This window comes from Astatotilapia calliptera, chromosome 3, assembly GCF_964374335.1.
Source record: "Astatotilapia calliptera chromosome 3, fAstCal68.1, whole genome shotgun sequence".
Taxonomy (NCBI): domain Eukaryota; kingdom Metazoa; phylum Chordata; class Actinopteri; order Cichliformes; family Cichlidae; genus Astatotilapia; species Astatotilapia calliptera.
In genome coordinates, this window is record NC_137424.1 from 80,608,622 (window position 1) to 80,628,439 (window position 19,818).

The 19,818-nt window shown below is 42.7% G+C and overlaps 1 protein-coding gene across 5 annotated transcripts in view; it reads right to left on the reverse strand.

Annotated features, from left to right (window-relative positions):
* Positions 1–16,520: 16,520 nt before the first annotated feature.
* The window catches only part of LOC113019572 (uncharacterized), a 29,039-nt gene continuing 25,741 nt past the window's right edge, over positions 16,521–19,818 (reverse strand). For all 5 annotated transcript variants that reach the window (XM_080299389.1, XM_080299387.1, XM_080299388.1 and 2 more), the window contains 2 exons: positions 18,791–18,837; positions 16,521–18,616 (listed from right to left, as the gene is read on the reverse strand). In XM_080299389.1, the coding sequence (XP_080155515.1) occupies positions 18,045–18,616; positions 18,791–18,837 (619 nt within the window). In that variant the 3' untranslated portion in view covers positions 16,521–18,044. The remainder of the gene's footprint in view (positions 18,617–18,790; positions 18,838–19,818) is intronic.

Genomic DNA, 19,818 nt, shown 5'->3' on the forward strand with positions numbered 1-19,818 from the left:
ATCGGTGCATCCCTATTTTAAATGAATCAGAAACATTTTATTGGTTTTTTTTGGGGGTTTTTTTTGCCTGTCCCATTTGGTTCTTTAGCCATCAGAATTGTTGTCTGAAGACCAACAAGGATACCCAATGGATTTATTTTGCCAAATGGATCATCATGGCATTGCCGTATTGGTCCATTTGATCGACCTTTGTTTTTATTATTTAATTTATTTTATTTTCAGTTGTTACAGACGGGACAGACATGAGTGAGGGATAGGAAAGGGAGAAAGAAAGAGGAAGGAGAAGAAAAACAGAAGGGGAGAGGGACAGTGAGAAAGGGGAAAAGAAATCTCCTGGATCACCTGTTGAGAGAGAAAGAATAGAAAACAAGCAAAAAAAACAAAACAAAGCAACATACTAAACACAACACCATCGCATTAATCTAGCTAAGTGTAAACAGCAGTAAATACTAAATATTGAATGTTGTTGTGCAGCACGCAGGACAGACAGCGCACAATGTGCTTTGAAGTAGCAGCCAAGAAAGGTGTAATTTAAGTCTACAAACAGTGAACACCCGTGTGCATACCTGTGTGGATCAGCGCGCTTGTATTCAAATGGTCTCCCCATGTAATGGTCTGCAAGAGGATGTAGAGAGCCATAGCCCCGTCCCCCAGGGCATGAAGCAGGCATGGAGGAGATCCAGGCCCCAGACATCCAGAGGCCCCAGAGTGCGAGAGCCCAAGGAGGACCACCGGAGGGGCATCCGTGCCACCCTCATGGGAAGGGCTAAGGATCCCCAGATGAGGGGTCACCCAGTAGCCACCGAGCAGAAGCTAGAGGGGGCTGCACCGGAGTGCCCGCCGGCTCTGCCGGCAGCCAGCTGTGCCAGAGTGAACCAAGCCACAGGCCCAGAGGCCGGAGGCCCGAGGGCCCCCCGTGCCCCGGAAGAGGCCTGACCGAGCAACAGGCGCCAGGCCCCGCCAAGTAGCCACCGGGAGTGAGCTGGTACATACCTGAGCGCCCAGCCAAAGACACCAAGGACCACCAATGCACCGACCCCTGAGGGCATCAGTCACCGGCAGGGAGTGTGGTGAGGGGAGATAGGCCTCCACACTTTGGAGGGCCTGGGAGTTCCCAGAGAGGTGGAGTCTAAGACCCAACCTGACATATAGACACAGACAAACAGGCACACACAGACACAAACATGCATTCCCACCCTCATGCACACATATACAAACACTCAGCACTCACCCAACGTAAGGATTGACATAAATGGACATGTACACACAATCACACTCCCCAACCATACTCTATACCCCGGGTCCAGGTACCCTCGCCCCCAGAGAGGGGAAACGGCACCCAGACCCATGAGATGTTACCCTTCCCCCCAGGGTGGAAGCAAGCAGACCGTCCCAGGCTCCGCAGCAGCAGGGAGGCCAATCGGACAGCCAACATCTCCTCCCAGCACCCCTCCCCCAATGGCTAGTAGAGAACGGGGGTGTGTGAAGACCCCATACCTCCCTCCTCCCGCTCATGTGTAGTGTTGCTGCGTGTTGTTCTAAAGTGCATTTAAAACAAGGGAGAGCATGGTGCTGCTGCCAGAGAGCAGCAGGTGTTAGCACGGCCCCTCCCGAGAACCCTCAATGTCGACATGGATTTAAAATTGAGAGGTGGACACCGGCGCCAGAGGTAGGTTTGAGTACACAGACCGTCCACTGGACGCTGTTAACGTGCCCACCCTCAAGGCCCTATATATATGTGTGTGTTATGAGAGTGTAAGTAATGTGGATGTCTAAGTTGTGAGATAAAATTGAGGCACAGGTTGCCAGAAGGGGACGGGGGGACGGGGTGTCTCCCCTGCACCCTGGTGACACACCCGCACCCCAAGGCCCTACCTGTGTGGGTGGGTGTGGTGCAGCGGGAAGAGGGAGATAGCCAGGGATGGGGAGGAAAAGGAGGGAGGGGAGGATGCCCCTCCCTAGGGCCAGCTCCCCCGCTGACCCCAGTAGGCACCCCCGTCCTCTGGTACCCACCAAGGCAAGGGAGCCCAGGCCCATCCAGCCCGGGGCCTACGGCAGCAGCACTGCCAAGCCCCACAGGACCCGGGGCAGCCCACCCTACCCCACCGCAGAGGAAACTGTACCCACCCCAATATTCAATCATCTCCCAGACCACAAAAGACAACAGACACCCAGGTTAAGTTTAGTCTCCACCTCTCCTATGTCTCTTCCCCACCTGCAGAGTGGACTCCTGCAAGGATGGAACAACCTCCCTGCCAGTTGAAGAGCGTCCCAGTTAGGTCGATGCACAAGAGGCCCCCTGCGCCAGGGCTGAGCCCCCGTGCACCCACCCGCCCACAACCTCGGTGACACTCCGACGAGGACCGAAGGATGTTTCACTTAAAAGCAGTACAAAAGAATGGCTATGTCTTCAGTGTTGGTGTCTTCAGTGTGAGCCAAAACAAAAGCTCGTGTAACCTGAGGAAACGGTACGTTTTTTCCAAATATCTTTTTAGCTGTGGTTAGCTGGATGTCAGTCTTATGTTACAGCACCTGTATCGCGCTCGAGCTGCGAGTCATATTTTCGGCGCTACGTTGTAGTGAGATAAGTTTGTGGGTGTTTTGTGCAGCTTTGGCTGTCCTTTTAACTGCTCGCTGGTTAGCTAGCGTGAGCTATAAGCTAACAGCTAGCCTGGTTAATGACGCTAGAGTTCCATGCACATGTAAACACAGCTCGTCTCTACTAGTGATGGGATTTCCGGCTCTTTTTAGAGAACTGGCTCTTTCGGCTTGGCTCACTACAGGGAGTGCAGAATTATTAGGCAAATGAGTATTTTGTCCACATCATCCTCTTCATGCATGTTGTCTTACTCCAAGCTGTATAGGCTCGAAAGCCTACTACCAATTAAGCATATTAGGTGATGTGCATCTCTGTAATGAGAAGGGGTGTGGTCTAATGACATCAACACCCTATATCAGGTGTGCATAATTATTAGGCAACGTCCTTTCCTTTGGCAAAATGGGTCAAAAGAAGGACTTGACAGGCTCAGAAAAGTCAAAAATAGTGAGATATCTTGCAGAGGGATGCAGCAGTCTCAAAATTGCAAAGCTTCTGAAGCGTGATCATCGAACAATCAAGCGTTTCATTCAAAATAGTCAACAGGGTCGCAAGAAGCGTGTGGAAAAACCAAGGTGCAAAATAACTGCCCATGAACTGAGAAAAGTCAAGCGTGCAGCTGCCAAGATGCCACTTGCCACCAGTTTGGCCATATTTCAGAGCTGCAACATCACTGGAGTGCCCAAAAGCACAAGGTGTGCAATACTCAGAGACATGGCCAAGGTAAGAAAGGCTGAAAGACGACCACCACTGAACAAGACACACAAGCTGAAACGTCAAGACTGGGCCAAGAAATATCTCAAGACTGATTTTTCTAAGGTTTTATGGACTGATGAAATGAGAGTGAGTCTTGATGGGCCAGATGGATGGGCCCGTGGCTGGATTGGTAAAGGGCAGAGAGCTCCAGTCCCACTCAGACGCCAGCAAGGTGGAGGTGGAGTACTGGTTTGGGCTGGTATCATCAAAGATGAGCTTGTGGGGCCTTTTCGGGTTGAGGATGGAGTCAAGCTCAACTCCCAGTCCTACTGCCAGTTTCTGGAAGACACCTTCTTCAAGCAGTGGTACAGGAAGAAGTCTGCATCCTTCAAGAAAAACATGATTTTCATGCAGGACAATGCTCCATCACACGCGTCCAAGTACTCCGCAGCGTGGCTGGCAAGAAAGGGTATAAAAGAAGAAAAACTAATGACATGGCCACCTTGTTCACCTGATCTGAACCCCATTGAGAACCTGTGGTCCATCATCAAATGTGAGATTTACAAGGAGGGAAAACAGTACACCTCTCTGAACAGTGTCTGGGAGGCTGTGGTTGCTGCTGCACGCAATGTTGATGGTGAACAGATCAAAACACTGACAGAATCCATGGATGGCAGGCTTTTGAGTGTCCTTGCAAAGAAAGGTGGCTATATTGGTCGCTGATTTGTTTTTGTCTTGTTTTTGAATGTCAGAAATGTATATTTGTGAATGTGGAGATGTTATATTGGTGTCACTGGTAAAAATAAATAATTGAAATGGGTGTATATTTGTTTTTTGTTAAGTTGCCTAAAAATTATGCACAGTAATAGTCACCTGCACACACAGATATCCCCCTAAAATAGCTAAAACAAAAACAAACTAAAAACTACTTCCAAAAACATTCAGCTTTGATATTAATGAGTTTTTTGGGTTCATTGAGAACATGGTTGTTGTTCAATAATAAAATTATTCCTCAAAAATACAACATGCCTAATAATTCTGCACTCCCTATAAAAAGAGCCGGCTCTTTCGGCTCCCAACCGGCTCCCAACCGGCTCTTCAGGTTGTTTTGTTGCTTTAATTAATTTATTATTAACAAAAATATAAAATTATGCCCAAAAGGAATTACTAATGTAAAAAAAAAGAAAAGTGGTTTTATTTATATATGTTTATATATAAATATATGCGGTGGCACGTACAAACTCCAAAACACATTTATAGCATTAACTGAACTTCCAAAACAGAACTACCTAGATCACTTAAATTACACAATTGAAAGCATATGTGTATTGTTTGTGTATTTATACACAAGCACTCATATATATTCAAATAATTTAAAAAACAAATGTTCATTTACCTGTTACTACCACACACCAAATCCGGTTGTTGGTACTTCCTGGCTTGTGTAGCCACTAGGTAACAAAAGCTCAACACTGCCCCCTAGTATTCTGGACCACTTCTGTTGTCTTTTGTACGTGTTTTGGAGTTTGTACGTGCATCTGAGTTTTTACGTGTTTTGGAGTATTTACGTGTTATGGAGTTTTTACGTGTTTTGGAGTTTTTACGTGCTTCGGGGTTTGTACGTGCTTTGTCTCTAGGGGCCACCGTAAATATACTTTTATTTAAGATAAGATAAGATAAGATAACCTTTATTAGTCCCACACGTGGGAAATTTGTTTTGTCACAGCAGGAAGTGGACAGTGCAAAAGTTATGACGCAAAAATTAGAATACAATAAGAATAAATACAGTACACAGCTGTACAGAATAGAATAAAATAATATACTATATACAGTAGAATAAAATAGAATAAAAATATACAATAAGATAAAAATAGAATACGAATGCTATATACAACTGAGTAAAAATACAACGATGCCAGAAAAGATTATTGCACTTAGTGTTATTGCACATGTGTGGATGTGTGTGTTTGTTCAGTTAAAGTCTTTGTTGTGGAGTCTGACAGCAGTGGGGAGGAAAGACCTGCGAAATCTCTCCGTCCCACACCGTGGGTGCCGCAGTCTCCCACTGAAGGAGCTGCTCAGTGCTGTCACAGTCTGCTGCATGGGGTGGGAGACGTTGTCCAACAGGGATGACAGCTTAGCCGCCATTCTCCTGTCACTCACCACCTCCACTGGGTCCAGAGGGCATCCTAGAACAGAGCTGGCCCTTCGGATCACCCTGTTCAGTCTCTTCCTGTCCCCAGCAGAGATGCTGCCGCCCCAGCAGACCACACCATAAAAGATAGCAGAAGCCACCACAGAGTCATAGAAGGTCTTCAGGAGTGGGCCCTCCACCCCAAACGACCTGAGTCTCCGCAGCAGGTACAGCCTGCTCTGCCCTTTCCTGTAGAGGGCGTCTGAGTTATGAGTCCAGTCCAGTCTGTTGTTCAGATGAACACCAAGGTACCTGTAGCTGTCCACAGCCTCAATGTCCATACCCTGGATGTTCAGTGGTTGCAGTGGAGAATGCTTGTGCCTGCGGAAGTCTACCACCAGTTCCTTGGTTTTACTGGCGTTGATCTGGAGGTAGTTCAGCTGGCACCAGTCCACAAAGTCTTGAGTCAGTCCTCTGTACTCCTTGTCGTCCCCATCAGTGATGAGGCCGACTATTGCAGAGTCATCAGAGAACTTCTGCAGGAAGCACTGGGTGGAATTGTGGGAGAAGTCTGCAGTGTAGATGGTGAAGAGGAACGGAGCCAGAACCGTTCCCTGTGGGGCCCCCGTACTGCAGACGACCCTGTCCGACACACAGCCCTGAGTCCTCACATACTGTGGTCGGTCGGTGAGGTAGTCCAAAATCCAGGTAGTGAGGTGATGGTCCACTCCAGAGTTCTCCAGCTTGTCCTTCAGAACCGAGGGAAGAATAGTGTTGAAGGCACTGGAGAAATCAAAGAACATGATTCTCACAGTGCTTCCAGCGGTCTCCAGGTGAGCGAGGGAACGATGTAGGAGGTGAATGACGGCATCATCCGCGCCAATGCCAGGCTGGTAGGCAAACTGAAGTGGGTCCAGTGATGAGCTTGTTAGGCGCCGAAGCTGAGCCAGGACCAACCGCTCCAGGGTCTTCATCAGGTGGGATGTCAGAGCCACCGGCCTGTAGCTGTTGAGGTCCTTGGGGCGTGAAGTCTTTGGCACTGGTACAACACAGGAGGTTTTCCAGAGCTGTGGGACTCTTCCCAACCTCAGGCTCAGGTTGAAGAGGTGCTCCATCACCCCACACAGTTGGTCCGCGCAGGACCTGACGACCCTCGAGCTGATGCCATCTGGGCCCGCTGCCTTCTTGCCATTAATCCTCCTCAGTTCCCTCCTAACCTGGGTGGTTGAGAGAGACAGGCTGGAGCCTTGTGTTGAGTGTGTATTGGATGCTGTTGTTGGGGGTGGGGAGGAGTGAGCAGGGTGAATAGAGGAGGTGTGAAGTGTCTGAGGTGTCTGAGGTGGAACAGCAGCAGTGGGGGTGGGTGAGTCTGCAGCCGATGTTGTAGACTGTCTCATGGTTGAATCAAATCTGTTGAAGAAATGATTCAGTTCATTTGCCCACCTCACGTCCCTCCCAGGCAGAGAGTTCTGCTGTTTGTGGCCTGAGATGGTTCTGAGGCCTCTCCAGACTTCACCAACGTTGTTTTGTTGAAGCTGGTTCTCCATCTTCTGCCTGTAGCTGTCCTTCCCATTCCTTATCAGTCCCCTCAACTCTCTCTGCACCCTTTTCAACTCCTCTTTGTCTTTGGATTTGAAGGCCCTCCTCTTCTGCTTGAGGACAGCTTTAATTTCTGGGGTAATCCAAGGTTTGTTGTTGGAGAAACACATTTATACCCTCCACATAAAATGTAATAAATAAATCATATAATACAAAAACCAACTATTCACGTTTCAACTTTTAACTATTTAAATTTTCAGCTTTTTCCTTTTAAACAAACACAAAACAACACAATTAAATATAAATTAAAATATGAAAACAAAAACAGCATGCATAATCTCTGTCATATAGGCCTGGATTAATAAACTTTCTCAATCCTTTATCATCCACAACTGAAAATAGTTGTGGATGATTACTATAGCTTTCTAATGTGACGTTGTTGTCCCTGGCTCTCTTTCTCTCTCTCCCTCCTGCTCTGTTCCTGTGCTATTGCGTGTAACTACCGCCCCTCCCCCCTCTTCCCAGCGCAAAGCACAAGGCTCGTATGCGGAGTGAAGCGGAAAAAAAGTGCAAGAGGGCGAGAGAAAGAAAAAGAAACCCACAGCTCGCGATAAGGAGCCGGCTCGCATCATTCACGTCAAAGATTCAACATTATGCACTCCACACTGTATATAAATGCCACTTGTTTTGCACATATTCAACTCTGTATATTTTATATATTTTATTATTATTATTATTATTATTATTATTTTATTTTATTTTTTTACTATTTAATTTGTAAAAATGTGTATACACACACACACACACACACACACGTAGGAAAATATTTAGTATACACATCCAGAAATGCATACACTATTATATATTGTACATATATTTATTAGTTTCAGGTTGGCCATTCTTGTATTTTGCTTGTTTGTGTTGTTGTGTTTGCACATCTCTGTTGCTTGTGGGGCTCACACACAAGAATTTCACTCGCATGTGCTGTGCCAGTGTGCCTGCACATGTGATGTGACAATAAAAAGTGATTTGATTTGATTTGATTTGAGATCCGGCTCTAAGAGCCGTTTCGTTCGCAACCGACACATCACTAATAACTACAGGAAGGTGCAGCCCGCCCACAGCAGTGACCCCGCCCACAGTATTAGTCAGATTTGAGTGAAACTAGCACACAAAGGTCACCTGAGGCGTTGTCACTCAGTCGTCCTCAGTGGACTTGAACTGTGAACCTCTGAACCTTCTTTTTTGTTTCACTCATTCCAACAGCTGTGATGGAGTCAGAGCAGCTTCTTCGCTGATGTTCAGGTGAAACTGAACTTAATAAACTGTGTATAAATGATACACCTGCCGTTTCTTTCCATTTTTTACAACCACTTAAAAATATTACTAAAACTAAAATAAGAGAACAATCAGGTGTTGCAATGAGATGCCCCACAAATGATGTGTGCCAGTAAAAAAAAAAAAAGTTTGTACACCAAAAGACAGAGGAGAACAGCACAGGGATAAACCTGCAGGCCTGACAACAGGTGGTGTATCACTCCGCTGGTTTTCTACTTAGTGACAGTGTTTACGTTGCAAATGTGCCTCTGTGACATTCATTAGTGCCCTCACTGACGCACAAAACAAAACAACTACACAACAGTAATTGGTTGACATGGTACATTTTTGTTTTCTGTAGCATCTAGTCCTTTTTACTGAATTATCCACCACATTAAATTTCATGGATTTGACCACACACAAGGCATCTCCTTCACCACCTCTGTTTTGCAGAGACTGTGAATTCATAACAATCTAGTTATTGATAGATGAGAAGAAGTTGTTGTCAAGATCTATTTCATATTCCAAGTCCTGTGTATTATGATCCATATAGTTAAATGTTTTCAGTTCCAATTGATCATATTCTGCAACTGTCTGACTGATGCAGCTATTTCTTCCAGATGTTTCAGTTCTTCCTTCCTGTGTGTGTCATAAGTGAGTGTGTGGTTGTTTGTTACCTTGTTTGTAGTCCAGATCATGTTGCTCACTGATATTTTTCAAGATCCACCATGTCTTTAATAGTCAGAACTTTAACGTCATGCTCCCCAGGTCCCTCATTGCTGTCAGCGGTCACCGCCTGAGCGTATGACCGGAGTTCAATATGGAGCCCATTGATGATAACGTCATTTATCCTGGAGTATTGTTCCAGGTTAGCAACCCTACTTTCCAGGTATGCAATCTTTTTATCTTTTTCTGCAGTTTGGATATGGAGGGGCTTTACCTCCTCCACAATTTCAAGGATACTTTTCTGCTGCAACCGATAGTGGAAATTTCCTCCATTAAGAAGTCAAGAGACTTTTTAATGTCCTCGACTTCCTCAGCTCTCGGTGACCTCTTCGGCATCATTTTATCTGGATTCACTGGTAGTAGGTACGGGGGCTTTATTTTGATTTCAATGTAAAATCCTCATCAATACAAAGCAGCAGACATCAGCAGCATCAAATGAATGCTGCAGTGTTTTATTGCAAAGAAGTTGGGGAGGAAACCTGCTCCCCCTGTTGCTAAGACCCCCACCAATGTTTTCTGCCTTAGGCGTGACTCTGCCACCTCAACTGCCTTCTCGGCCTTCCACTTTCTTCCTGTCCTTACCTCAATACCTGCTGATGCCACCTTGCAGTCTTTAGAATCCCTGTACTGTTTTTTTTTTCTGTTATTAAATTGTTCTCCCATTAGGAGCTCAGTGTGAGTGGAGTTTTTTTTCTCCTCCTCTCACCTCATGTCATGTATTTTTGTTGTTTTTTTTTTCCTATCAGCCTACCTCTCTGATATGTCTGCCCAATGTGTTGTTTGTGTAAGTTTGGTCAGAAGGTTCCTCTGTAAGTGTGCATGCGCCATTAGGGTGCTGCCTGCTGTAACCCTAATTTCCTTCGGGATTAATAAAGTACTCTGATTTTGATTCTGATTCTGTAGGGCTTCTCGTGTGCGAGCCACCTTGAACTCATCTGTGAGACCACTGAAGGGTAACTGCAAGCTGTTGCTTGCACCATACAAGGCGGCGCTGGTGAGGCTGCAGGGAAGTCCCAGCTACTTACGAAGAAAGCCACTAATCTTCCTTTCAAGGGATTCCAAGGTAGTTATTGGAACTGTATAGACAAGCAGAGGCCACAGGTTTCGGGGCAGGATGGAATGCTGGTAGATCCAGGCTTTAAATCTTCCAGGCAGGCTGGACTTGTCCACCTTAGTGAACCACGCTCCTAGCTCCTCATTTGCCTTCTGAATGGCAGCAGAGTCTTTCAGGCTGGAGTCAAAGAGTTTCCCCCAGTGTTAGTGACATGTCACTTTAACCTGCTGCTAAATGAAAACAAAACATTTATGTCTATGATTCAAAGGCAGCTTTGCTTCCTGTGCTGCTGCTGCTGTGCTCCTGGATGATGCACATGTGGATTTGAATGCTTCTCAAATTAAAGCATTGCCCAGTTTGGATCACAGTTCAGTCACTACTCTTATAAATTCTTGCTGTGGCCACAGTTTCATCATCACTTTGTAAAGAGGGAACTTCATCTGACACATTTTCACACTTTTGAAGTGGAAATGATGCTTTGAAGGAAACACAGAATGGATTTTCTGCCACAAAAGAAACAGCAGCAGACTGAGGAAGTTGGAATGTTACATTTCAGACACTTTGATAAGTCTTCACATATCTCGCGCCAAAACTTCTGAACTGGTGGACAGAACCAAAGAGCGTGGATATAATTGTCCGGTGAATTGGTTTGGCAGTGTGAGCAGTTGTTGGTAGACGTAAAGCCCATCTTGAACATCCGATGACCTGTATAGTGCACTCTATGTAGTATTTTGTATTTAATTAATTGAAGACTGGGATTTCTGATTAGATGAAAGGTTTTTAAGCAAATCTGAGACCAGAAGTTTAGGTCTAAGTTAACTGATAAATCCGCTTCCCATTTTGCAATAGGAAGTGATATTGATTCATCTGTTTTAGAAAGCATTCTGTATATTTTGGATAGTAATTTGGGGGTTTTAAGAGTAAGAAGTTGAACCACACTTGGTGGTGTTTGTAGTTCAACTTGACCCGGTTTAAATTTCTTTTTTACTATGGATTTAATTTGCTGATATTCTAAAAATCTTTTCTTGTTGATCCCATATTTAGCCTAGCGTTGTTTCTGCTTAGCTCACACTCTGCTCTGCTCTGTATGGATGTATTCAGCTAATGCTAGCTATTGCTGAGACGGCATGAAATGACAAATTTGTTAGTATTCAGCTGGTTTATTTAATTCAGGAGGAGCAGATGGACGTCTTGCTGGTGTGGTAAAGGCAAAGCTTGTGTGGTCCTTTCTGCGAGTGTGAGCTGTGAATTTTCTGTGACCCGGAGGACTGTGTTTGCCGCACTCTACTGGCGGCCTTGACCCTTTTCCTCCCACCTGTCCCTTTGAACTCTCAGGAGCCGTGAGTACTGATATTTGCATGTGCCTTCCAAAAATCAGTAAATAAATTCAGCAATACATGCCTGAGAAGAGCACATGTGACCATGGCATGACATGTGATTAAAAAGGGGCGGCGTTGGCAGCATCCGAGACATAATAATGTGGCTTCTATTTATTCCAAGCAAGTGCATGTATAAAAGAAAACAGCCAACATGTCATTATTATTTCAGCTGTGGACTGTGAAGACCAATAAAGGCTCTCCATTCACTTAACACAGCCAGATCTAAAGTGTGGTGAAATTAATGTGATCTTATAGGCAGGATTACTGTCATATAGATGAGACAGAAACAGACTGCAGGCTGTCTGACACATATCAGCAGAGAGAGGCCACAGTACTCTCTAGTTTCTACTTTCAATAGAAATGTAGAAATGTTGTTCTACCTTGTTCTAATCTGCTGCTGAGTTTCTTTCACACTGCTGGAAACACAGAACACACACCAAGAATATCTGTTTAACCAATCACATTCATTTCACTTTGATCTGCCACGAACTGCAGCGATTTCCACGTGTCCTTTTCAGGCTGTGGGACGGTAAGCTTTACCCATTCAGTGGATCCAGTTTAAAGTTTCACAGCTCTAATGTGCAGCCGTGTTACATCCCCCAGTAGGATACTATTTTTTCCCTTGTGAAATCATTTCTTGTGTTTTGTCTTTAATTAAAACTACTCATGCTGATAAAGGGGATCAAAGTGAGGAGTTTCATCCCTGCTTTTAACCCTTCCACTTCGATGGCACTGTGTCATTGACTGGAAAGCCTGAGGATGAAAAACCCATTAAAATACTGAGAGATACGGGAGGGTCCCAATGTGTGATCTTATCTAATGTATTATCAGTGGGTGACCGTTCCTCCTTTCATGGTAGTATTTTGATCCAGGGAGTTGAAATGGGTTATGTTGAAGCTCCTTTGCATTATGTACACATCAAGTCAAATTTGATTAGTGGCATCTTCTCTGTGGCAGTACGTCCCTCCCGATAAAAGGGGTGCAGTTTATTATGGCAAATGATATTACCGGTGGAAAGGTGCGACCTGTTCCTGAAGTAACGGATGATCCAAAATCAAACTTGGAAAAACAATGACCTAGCAACATGTTTTCCATCTATTTTTCCTACTTGTGTTCTCACCAGGGCTCAAACACAGCGTAGAGCTGCAGAGATTGATCTGGCAGATTCCTTGTTGGCTCAGACTTTGGCTGCAGATGACTTGCAAACCCTGACTGAACTTAAAGGCAACTCAAAGGATACTACTGAGAAGTGGAAGGATCTCCATCTCTCTGTTGGACTTGCCAGTCACACGTGGAAGCCTTATTGCTGCTCAGAAAGCTGATCCCTCATTGAATCAATGCTTTGCTTCTCTTTCTGAAACATGAGATAAGGCTTATTTTTTTTGGAGAATGCGCAAATGGACTGCACACCAAATATTTCAATCAGATGTAGAGGGACAGTGATCTGATGACTGTGACTGAGGACTACTTTGATTGTTATGGCTCTTGGCTATTGTCACTATGTAGTGTCCCTTGCACATGAGCACCCCCTGTCCGGTCATTTGGGAGTTACAAAAATGTACCATAAGATACTCAACCATTTCTTTTGGCCATTAAAGGCTGATGTGGTGAAGTTTTGTCATAATTGTAAAGCATGTCAGATTGCATGGAAGCCAAACCAGATTGTTCCTAAAGCCACTCTCCATCCTATAGCAGCACTTGGTGAACCTTTTGAGCATGTCGTTGTGGACTGTGTTGGTCCATTGCTCAAGACAAAGAATGGTAATCGGATTTTGCTGACTGCAATGTGCACTTCGATTTGTTTTCTAGAAGCTGTTCCACTCAGAAGAATATTTGCACTTCTGGTGATTAAAGTGTTAAAAAGTTTTTCACTACTTTTGGTTTGCCAAAAGTAGTTCAGACAGACCAAGGTACCAACTTTCTGTCTAAACTTTTCAAACAGGTCATGCAGACTCTTGGGATTAAGCATGTTGTGTCAAGTGCATACCATCCTGAGTCTCAAGGAGCATTAGAGCACTGGCACCAGACATTCAAGGCAATGTTGCAGAAATACTACTTAGATACTGGAAAAGAGTGGGGTGACGGAGTACCATTGGTGGTGTTTGCTATTCGTGAAGCTAAGCAAGAATCATTTGGGTTCAGCTCAAATGAACTAGTGTTTGGTCATTGTGTTCGGGGACCTTTGAAGTTGCTTAAAGACCAGTTCCTGTCAACAGACAATGTAGTGAAACTAATGTTCTGGATTATGTTTCACATTTAAGCGAGCGCTTCCATAAGGCCTGGTTAGCAGCAGCAGAAGCCCTCTCCTCTGCTCAGGAGAAAATGAAGAGTTAAGAAATAAGAAAGCTGTTCCTCGATCGTTCAATCCAGGTGACAAAGATTTGATTCTTCTGCCAACTGCTAGCATTGTTTGCCCGTTTCTGTGGACCATACCTGGTGGATAAGAGGGTAAATGACACTGACTATGTGATTAAAACACCAGACAGGAAGCATAGATTACGCTTGTGCCATCTCAATATGCTCAAATCTTTTAATTCTAGAACTGATTCTCTCTGTGGTCTAGCAGATAAGTCTGCTGCATCTTCATCAGAACAAATTTCGTCTCCAGAATCTCTCTTGTTAAGCTCTTCTTCAGGACTGAGGCTGGGTTTAGATGAAGATGGGCCCAAACTCTGATGCCAGCTACCAGAGTGCCAGAATGCTTAATTCTGAGCTTTAAAACTAGCAAGAAATACACCTTTAAAAACTGACATCTTGACTCCTCATTCACTATTTTAACTTTATGTTAGTCCCTCCTATCCCCTAGGCTAGCCAGGGGACGTAACAGCCGTCACCTTAGAAATAAACAGCAGCACTGAGAACGCACTGGACCCTTTACTACGAAAACACAGCTCACTGTCTTTAACAGACTCAACGTTTTTCTTCCCTGGTTTTTACGGGAATTTCTCCAAAACATATGTTGATCAGAATTATTGATAGACTGGTATAACAAGCAGGCTTGTTCAAGCTGAACATTTCTGCTGCTGCTGAATCATTTGAGGAATTTATAGCTCTGTAAATGTATTCCTATCACTGCTCAGATACTGTGTCCACACTCATATGTGATTATTAAATGTCAGCTCCCTCCAAAATAAGAGCTTTTTCAAAAACTCCAATTGAGATAACATTATTTAATTTAGAAACTTAGTTTGTTAAAACTGTTTCTTGGAGCATGACCTTGAATAATTAAGAGAAAAAAAAATCTGATTTAAAAACACTTCATGATGCTCAATGTTTTTAATATTTTATACCGTGACTACTCTTGGATATCCACTTCTTTACGCATGAAGTATTCACTCTGTCAAATGTGTTTGTATTGTGTCAAACATTTTGATTCTTTTTCACCCTCATGTTGTGTTCTGGTCAAATTTTGACCAGTTTACAAGTTTGATCTCTGACAAAATGATTCCATGACTTTATCCACAAAGAGGATTTCAACATATAAAATTGTATTCATTTGCATACATTTTTTTCGTGCTTTACTTAACATTTGTTCACTCCTGGCATCCCTTGTCAAAAATGAACTATCATTAGAAATAGAAACAAGACAATAATACATGTACATAAACAGCAGTCTGCATGAGTACATAGGCATGTGGCCACTTCTATGTGCATCTGTCTGAGTGATTGCGATTGTGTGAAAGAGAACTCTTTAGAGTTCTTTCTTTTGTGTTTTTACCTTTATTTTCTCTTTCCTTCTGGCCCTTAACTTAGAATACACCAATAAAAAGGGTACAGATATCTTAAATGAGTAAATATAAACAAACCAAAGACTACCCGAATTAAGGAAGTAATCAAAACTAATTAAACTAACTAACTAATCAAAACCAGATTACAATACCCCCTGTCTCTCTAGAGCTGTATATTTCTTGAAAATGTATGAATTTCTTTAAAATGCTTTTCCTCATTTAATTTTTTCCATCAGGTCTCTTTTAGCTATTATGGCTTTGATGCATTCAGTTTCTTGTCAAAATATAACTGTTTTCCCCTCTCTGCAATTTAACTTTTGTGTCTCTCCAGTATTTATTTCTGCAAAAATGATGGTTAGAATAATTTTCGGTATCACTTTAAAATGCTGCCTTCTATCTCAGCCTAAAGCCATCCCATATTTGTATGCCATTTCTGATTCATATCCACTGGGACTTTGTATGAAGGTAAGGGTGCAAACAGGCATTTATTTGGTGTAATTATTTTTAATGAGGATTTGTTTCTGTGATAATTACATTTCTTTCCTTACTTTTCTTGGCAAGTTATGTTCTGTTTTAATATTTAATGACCCACTTTCACCCCCCCAGTAATTTGCTGTCTTGTGACCCCATGATAATGTATTATGTACAAATATAAGAGTTAGAGCAGGTTACACAAACGCATTTCAAACCCTGATTCCAAGTTTTCCCTGTTATTTTTTGTATTTATATCAGTCATTTAATCAGAAATTTTGCGTGTCACGAGTAGAATCAAGCCACTAAGGCTACATTTACACTGCAGGTCTTAATGCTCAATACAGATTTTTCGGTCAAATCTGATTTTTTTTTGTCTGCTTGTTCACACTACAAATAAAATGTGACAGCAAACGTGCTCTAGTGTGAACCCTCAAAGCAGCCCGCATGCGCAAAAGAAGACGCGACACACAACGCGCTCTGTTTAGACCCAGACCAAACAGTATTGTTTGACTGATGGCCGTAAATATAAAGACTTGTTTCAGACTTTACGTTTCCCAATTTTGCTTTAAGTTATAAAGTTATTTTGTTATTTACATATGGCCTAATAATGATCCTTATTGCTGATTTAGAGAGGAGTGGTGCTTCAAAGGATAGTTGCAGATTTCTGTCAGAATCTGTAGATTATACAGTACAAATAAAATGTTCACGTTTCTCCAACGTTGTCTTCCAAACAGTTTCACTCGATGGCCAGGAAGCGTTCGCGATGTCTTATCGGGCGCTTCTCCGGCGCTGATAATTGGCGTCTGTCTTGTGTCAGTGACGTAGAAGACAGATTTAATGCGACATGACCATTCAAACAGCAGTCGCTTTCTAAAGATCAAATCAAATCAATTTATTTATATAGCACTTTTCACAGGATAAAAACCACAAAGTGCTTCACAGTAATATAAAAACAGAAATGCATAAAATACATTAATAATCAAGCATACAGCACAAATCTAATTAAAAGCCAATCTAAATAAATGAGTCTTAAGCTGCTTTTTAAAAGAATAAATACAATCCAGGCAACGTAATGATGGAGGGAGAGCATTCCACAACCTGGGGGCCACCGCTCTAAAAGATCTATGTCCTCTGGTCTTAAAACGAGTTCATGGGATTACCAACAGCCTTTGATTAGATGATCTCAGGCTGCAGGAGGGAGCGTGGGGTTCTAAAAGATCAGAAATGTAGGCAGTGGCATCACAATTCAAAGCTTTAAAAGATTTTAAATTTTAAATTTTTTTAAAATGAATTCTAAAATGTACTGGAAGCCAGTGTAATGAACACTGGTGTAATGTGCTCTCTTTTTCTTGTCTTAGTTAAGAGCCTTGCAGCAGCGTTTGGGACTAACAAACAACCAAGAGTCCACCTTCGGCTGATTAGAGTGAATCGACTCTTTACAGGTGCACACCTGACAGACGTCCTCCAGATGTTGTTGGTCTTTTATTTTTATTTCTAAACCACACCTTCGGCTTTCACATGCCTACAAATATCTCAAAGTCTCATAACACAATTACCTACGGGTGGCTTCCACATTAGCATCTGCTGTACACTGTTCTTTCTACAGCAAAAAATTAAACTTCAAATCTGAGCAAGCACGCTAGCACGCTGCTACAGGAATATTCACAGAGAAACCCCTGGATCCCCCCACTGAAATGACCGCTGCAGCACCGTATTTATTTTTTGCTGTGTTTTACTTACATCTATTTGAAACAGTGAGTGTAAAAACAAAACATTATTTTATTTTATATGCTGGAATATGCAGAAAATAGATTTAAATGTTAAGAAAATTTCTTCTGTGATTAACAGTCAACAGTCAGTTCAACAGTCAGACTGTTTCTCTTTCTTGGACAAGTAATTAGTAACTAATTACATTTTTCAAGTAACTTGACCAACACTGATGGGCAACTTTGACATGCAGAAAATCAACCCTCTCAGACCTACTTTCAGTTAAAACGTTGACATGTGTATAAATTGAGTAAAGCAGCATGTCTTAAAGCAAATTAACCCATACCTAGTATAATCAAGAAAAATCATTACATGATAGTGAGCTTAGACTTGTTGAAAATGCAGGGTTGTGAACTGAGCTTTAGTGAAACACAACATACTGATATTCAGCTTTGAGTGGAAAAAGACAGAAAAACAACATGTGGATCCTGGAATAATGGGAGCTTCCATCTTTAAAAGACTGAAGAGCAAGAAGTTTACAAGGAATCATTCAGAACAGTTTAAAACATCAACTGATTGAATTCATGAATCTGAAAACGTGTTTCTGAGCGTAAGAGACAGACATGAACAGACTGAACTATCTGTTCAACAGTCAGAGTGTTTCTCTAACAGGAGGACACTCTTTACACTCCACTCAGCACAGGGACACTGAGGAACCAGAAAAGAGGTAACCAGTGTAGCTGTACCCTAATCGAAACCCAGGATAAAGAGGTTCAGTGAATGTGGTGTTGAAGGTGTGGAGGTGGATCAGAGTGTCAGAGGAGACTCTGTAGAAGGACAGAGTGCCAGCAGGACAGTCCACATACACTGCTACTCTGTTAGAGACAGAGGAGGAGGAGGAGGAGGAGGAGATGGGAATAAGAATTTGCTTGTTATTGTGCCAGACACAATGAGGACCACCAGCAGAGCATTCCAGACTCCAGGACTGATCATTACACCCAAACAAACAGTAATTAATATCTAGTAGCTCTCCTTTCCTTCTGATTCTTCTGTAACTCACTGATATATCAACATTTCCTCTCCACTCGACCTCCCAGTAACAGCGATCAGTCAGACCATCTCTGCACAGCAGCTGATACCAATCAAATCTGTCTGGATGATCAGGATATGACTGATACTCCTCCGCACGTGTCACCTTCCTGTTGTCGTCAGACAGTTTGAGTTCTCTGTTCACTGTGTTTGTGTCGATTGTGAGTTGACAGGAATCTGATGAGAGAACAAACACAATCCAGCTGCAGTTATTGATCCATCATCTGTTCATTGATTGACACTTTGATGATGACTCCTGACATCAGAGATGTGAATGAGTGATGTGACAGTTTGAAGATGGTTGAATGTGTGCTGCTTTGTTTTCATGAATCACATTAAAAACACACTTACACTTCCTCAGACCTGGTCTCAACCATCGGACTCCAGCAGGCTCCACCCTGAAAGGAGGAGGGGGGTCAGACCAGCACAGTCTCTTTCAGCATGCACACATGGACATTACATGGCTCTCGTACACATACTGTTAGACACTGATAAAGGAACAGTCCAACATTTTCACAAATACACTTCAAGCTGGGCAATATGGGAACATATTTGTATATTTTAAATACAATTTTATATAAATAAAATCAGTATTTCTGTCATATTTAAATGGTTCCTTTTTTTTTTGCTGAGTGAGATGGTAAGATAGATGTTGAATTTAAAAAGCACTGAAAAACATTATGAAGTTAAATCAATAACATAGGTACAGTATAGGTGTATATATAAAGAGGTAAAATCTTATTTCATACCAGTCTCAGTTCCATATAAATATGTCTTAATGCATCATCCCTCATGCAGGAAAGGAAATCCCAGAAAATGTATTCTATTCATCCGTTAATCTAGACCAGGGTTATCAAACTCATTTTACACTGTGGGCCACATACAGCCCACTTTGATCTTAAGCAGGCTAAACCACTGAAACTCCCCTTTCTGTCAGTGTAGAGAAGTCAAACATTTAACTCTTTTTCTGCATGTTAAAGATAAAGCTGCTGTGACAAAGAAAGATCTGTCAGCATGATTCTTTGGAATTAAATTGTAAGAAATAAATGTGTAGTTCTGGTAGTTCTGGTAGCATATGGCCCAGACTGTCTTTTTGTTTGTTGTTGTTGTTGTCATGGTTGTTTGTTTGTTTCTTTAACTAGTAATTTAAAAAAAGACTTCTATAATAGAAAATGAAAAACATAAGCTGTGAACATAATACAACACAAACTCTCGTAGAGGATACAAAGTCAGAGAGAAAAATTTTGAAATGACAAGGAGCAGGCGCATCTAGTCCGTCAGTATCGTAAAATCTTTGCTCTGCTACTAGTACACTTATTCATGTTTTGTCAGATGCTGGTAGTGCCACTCCTTTCATATAAACCATAGGTTTACTTATC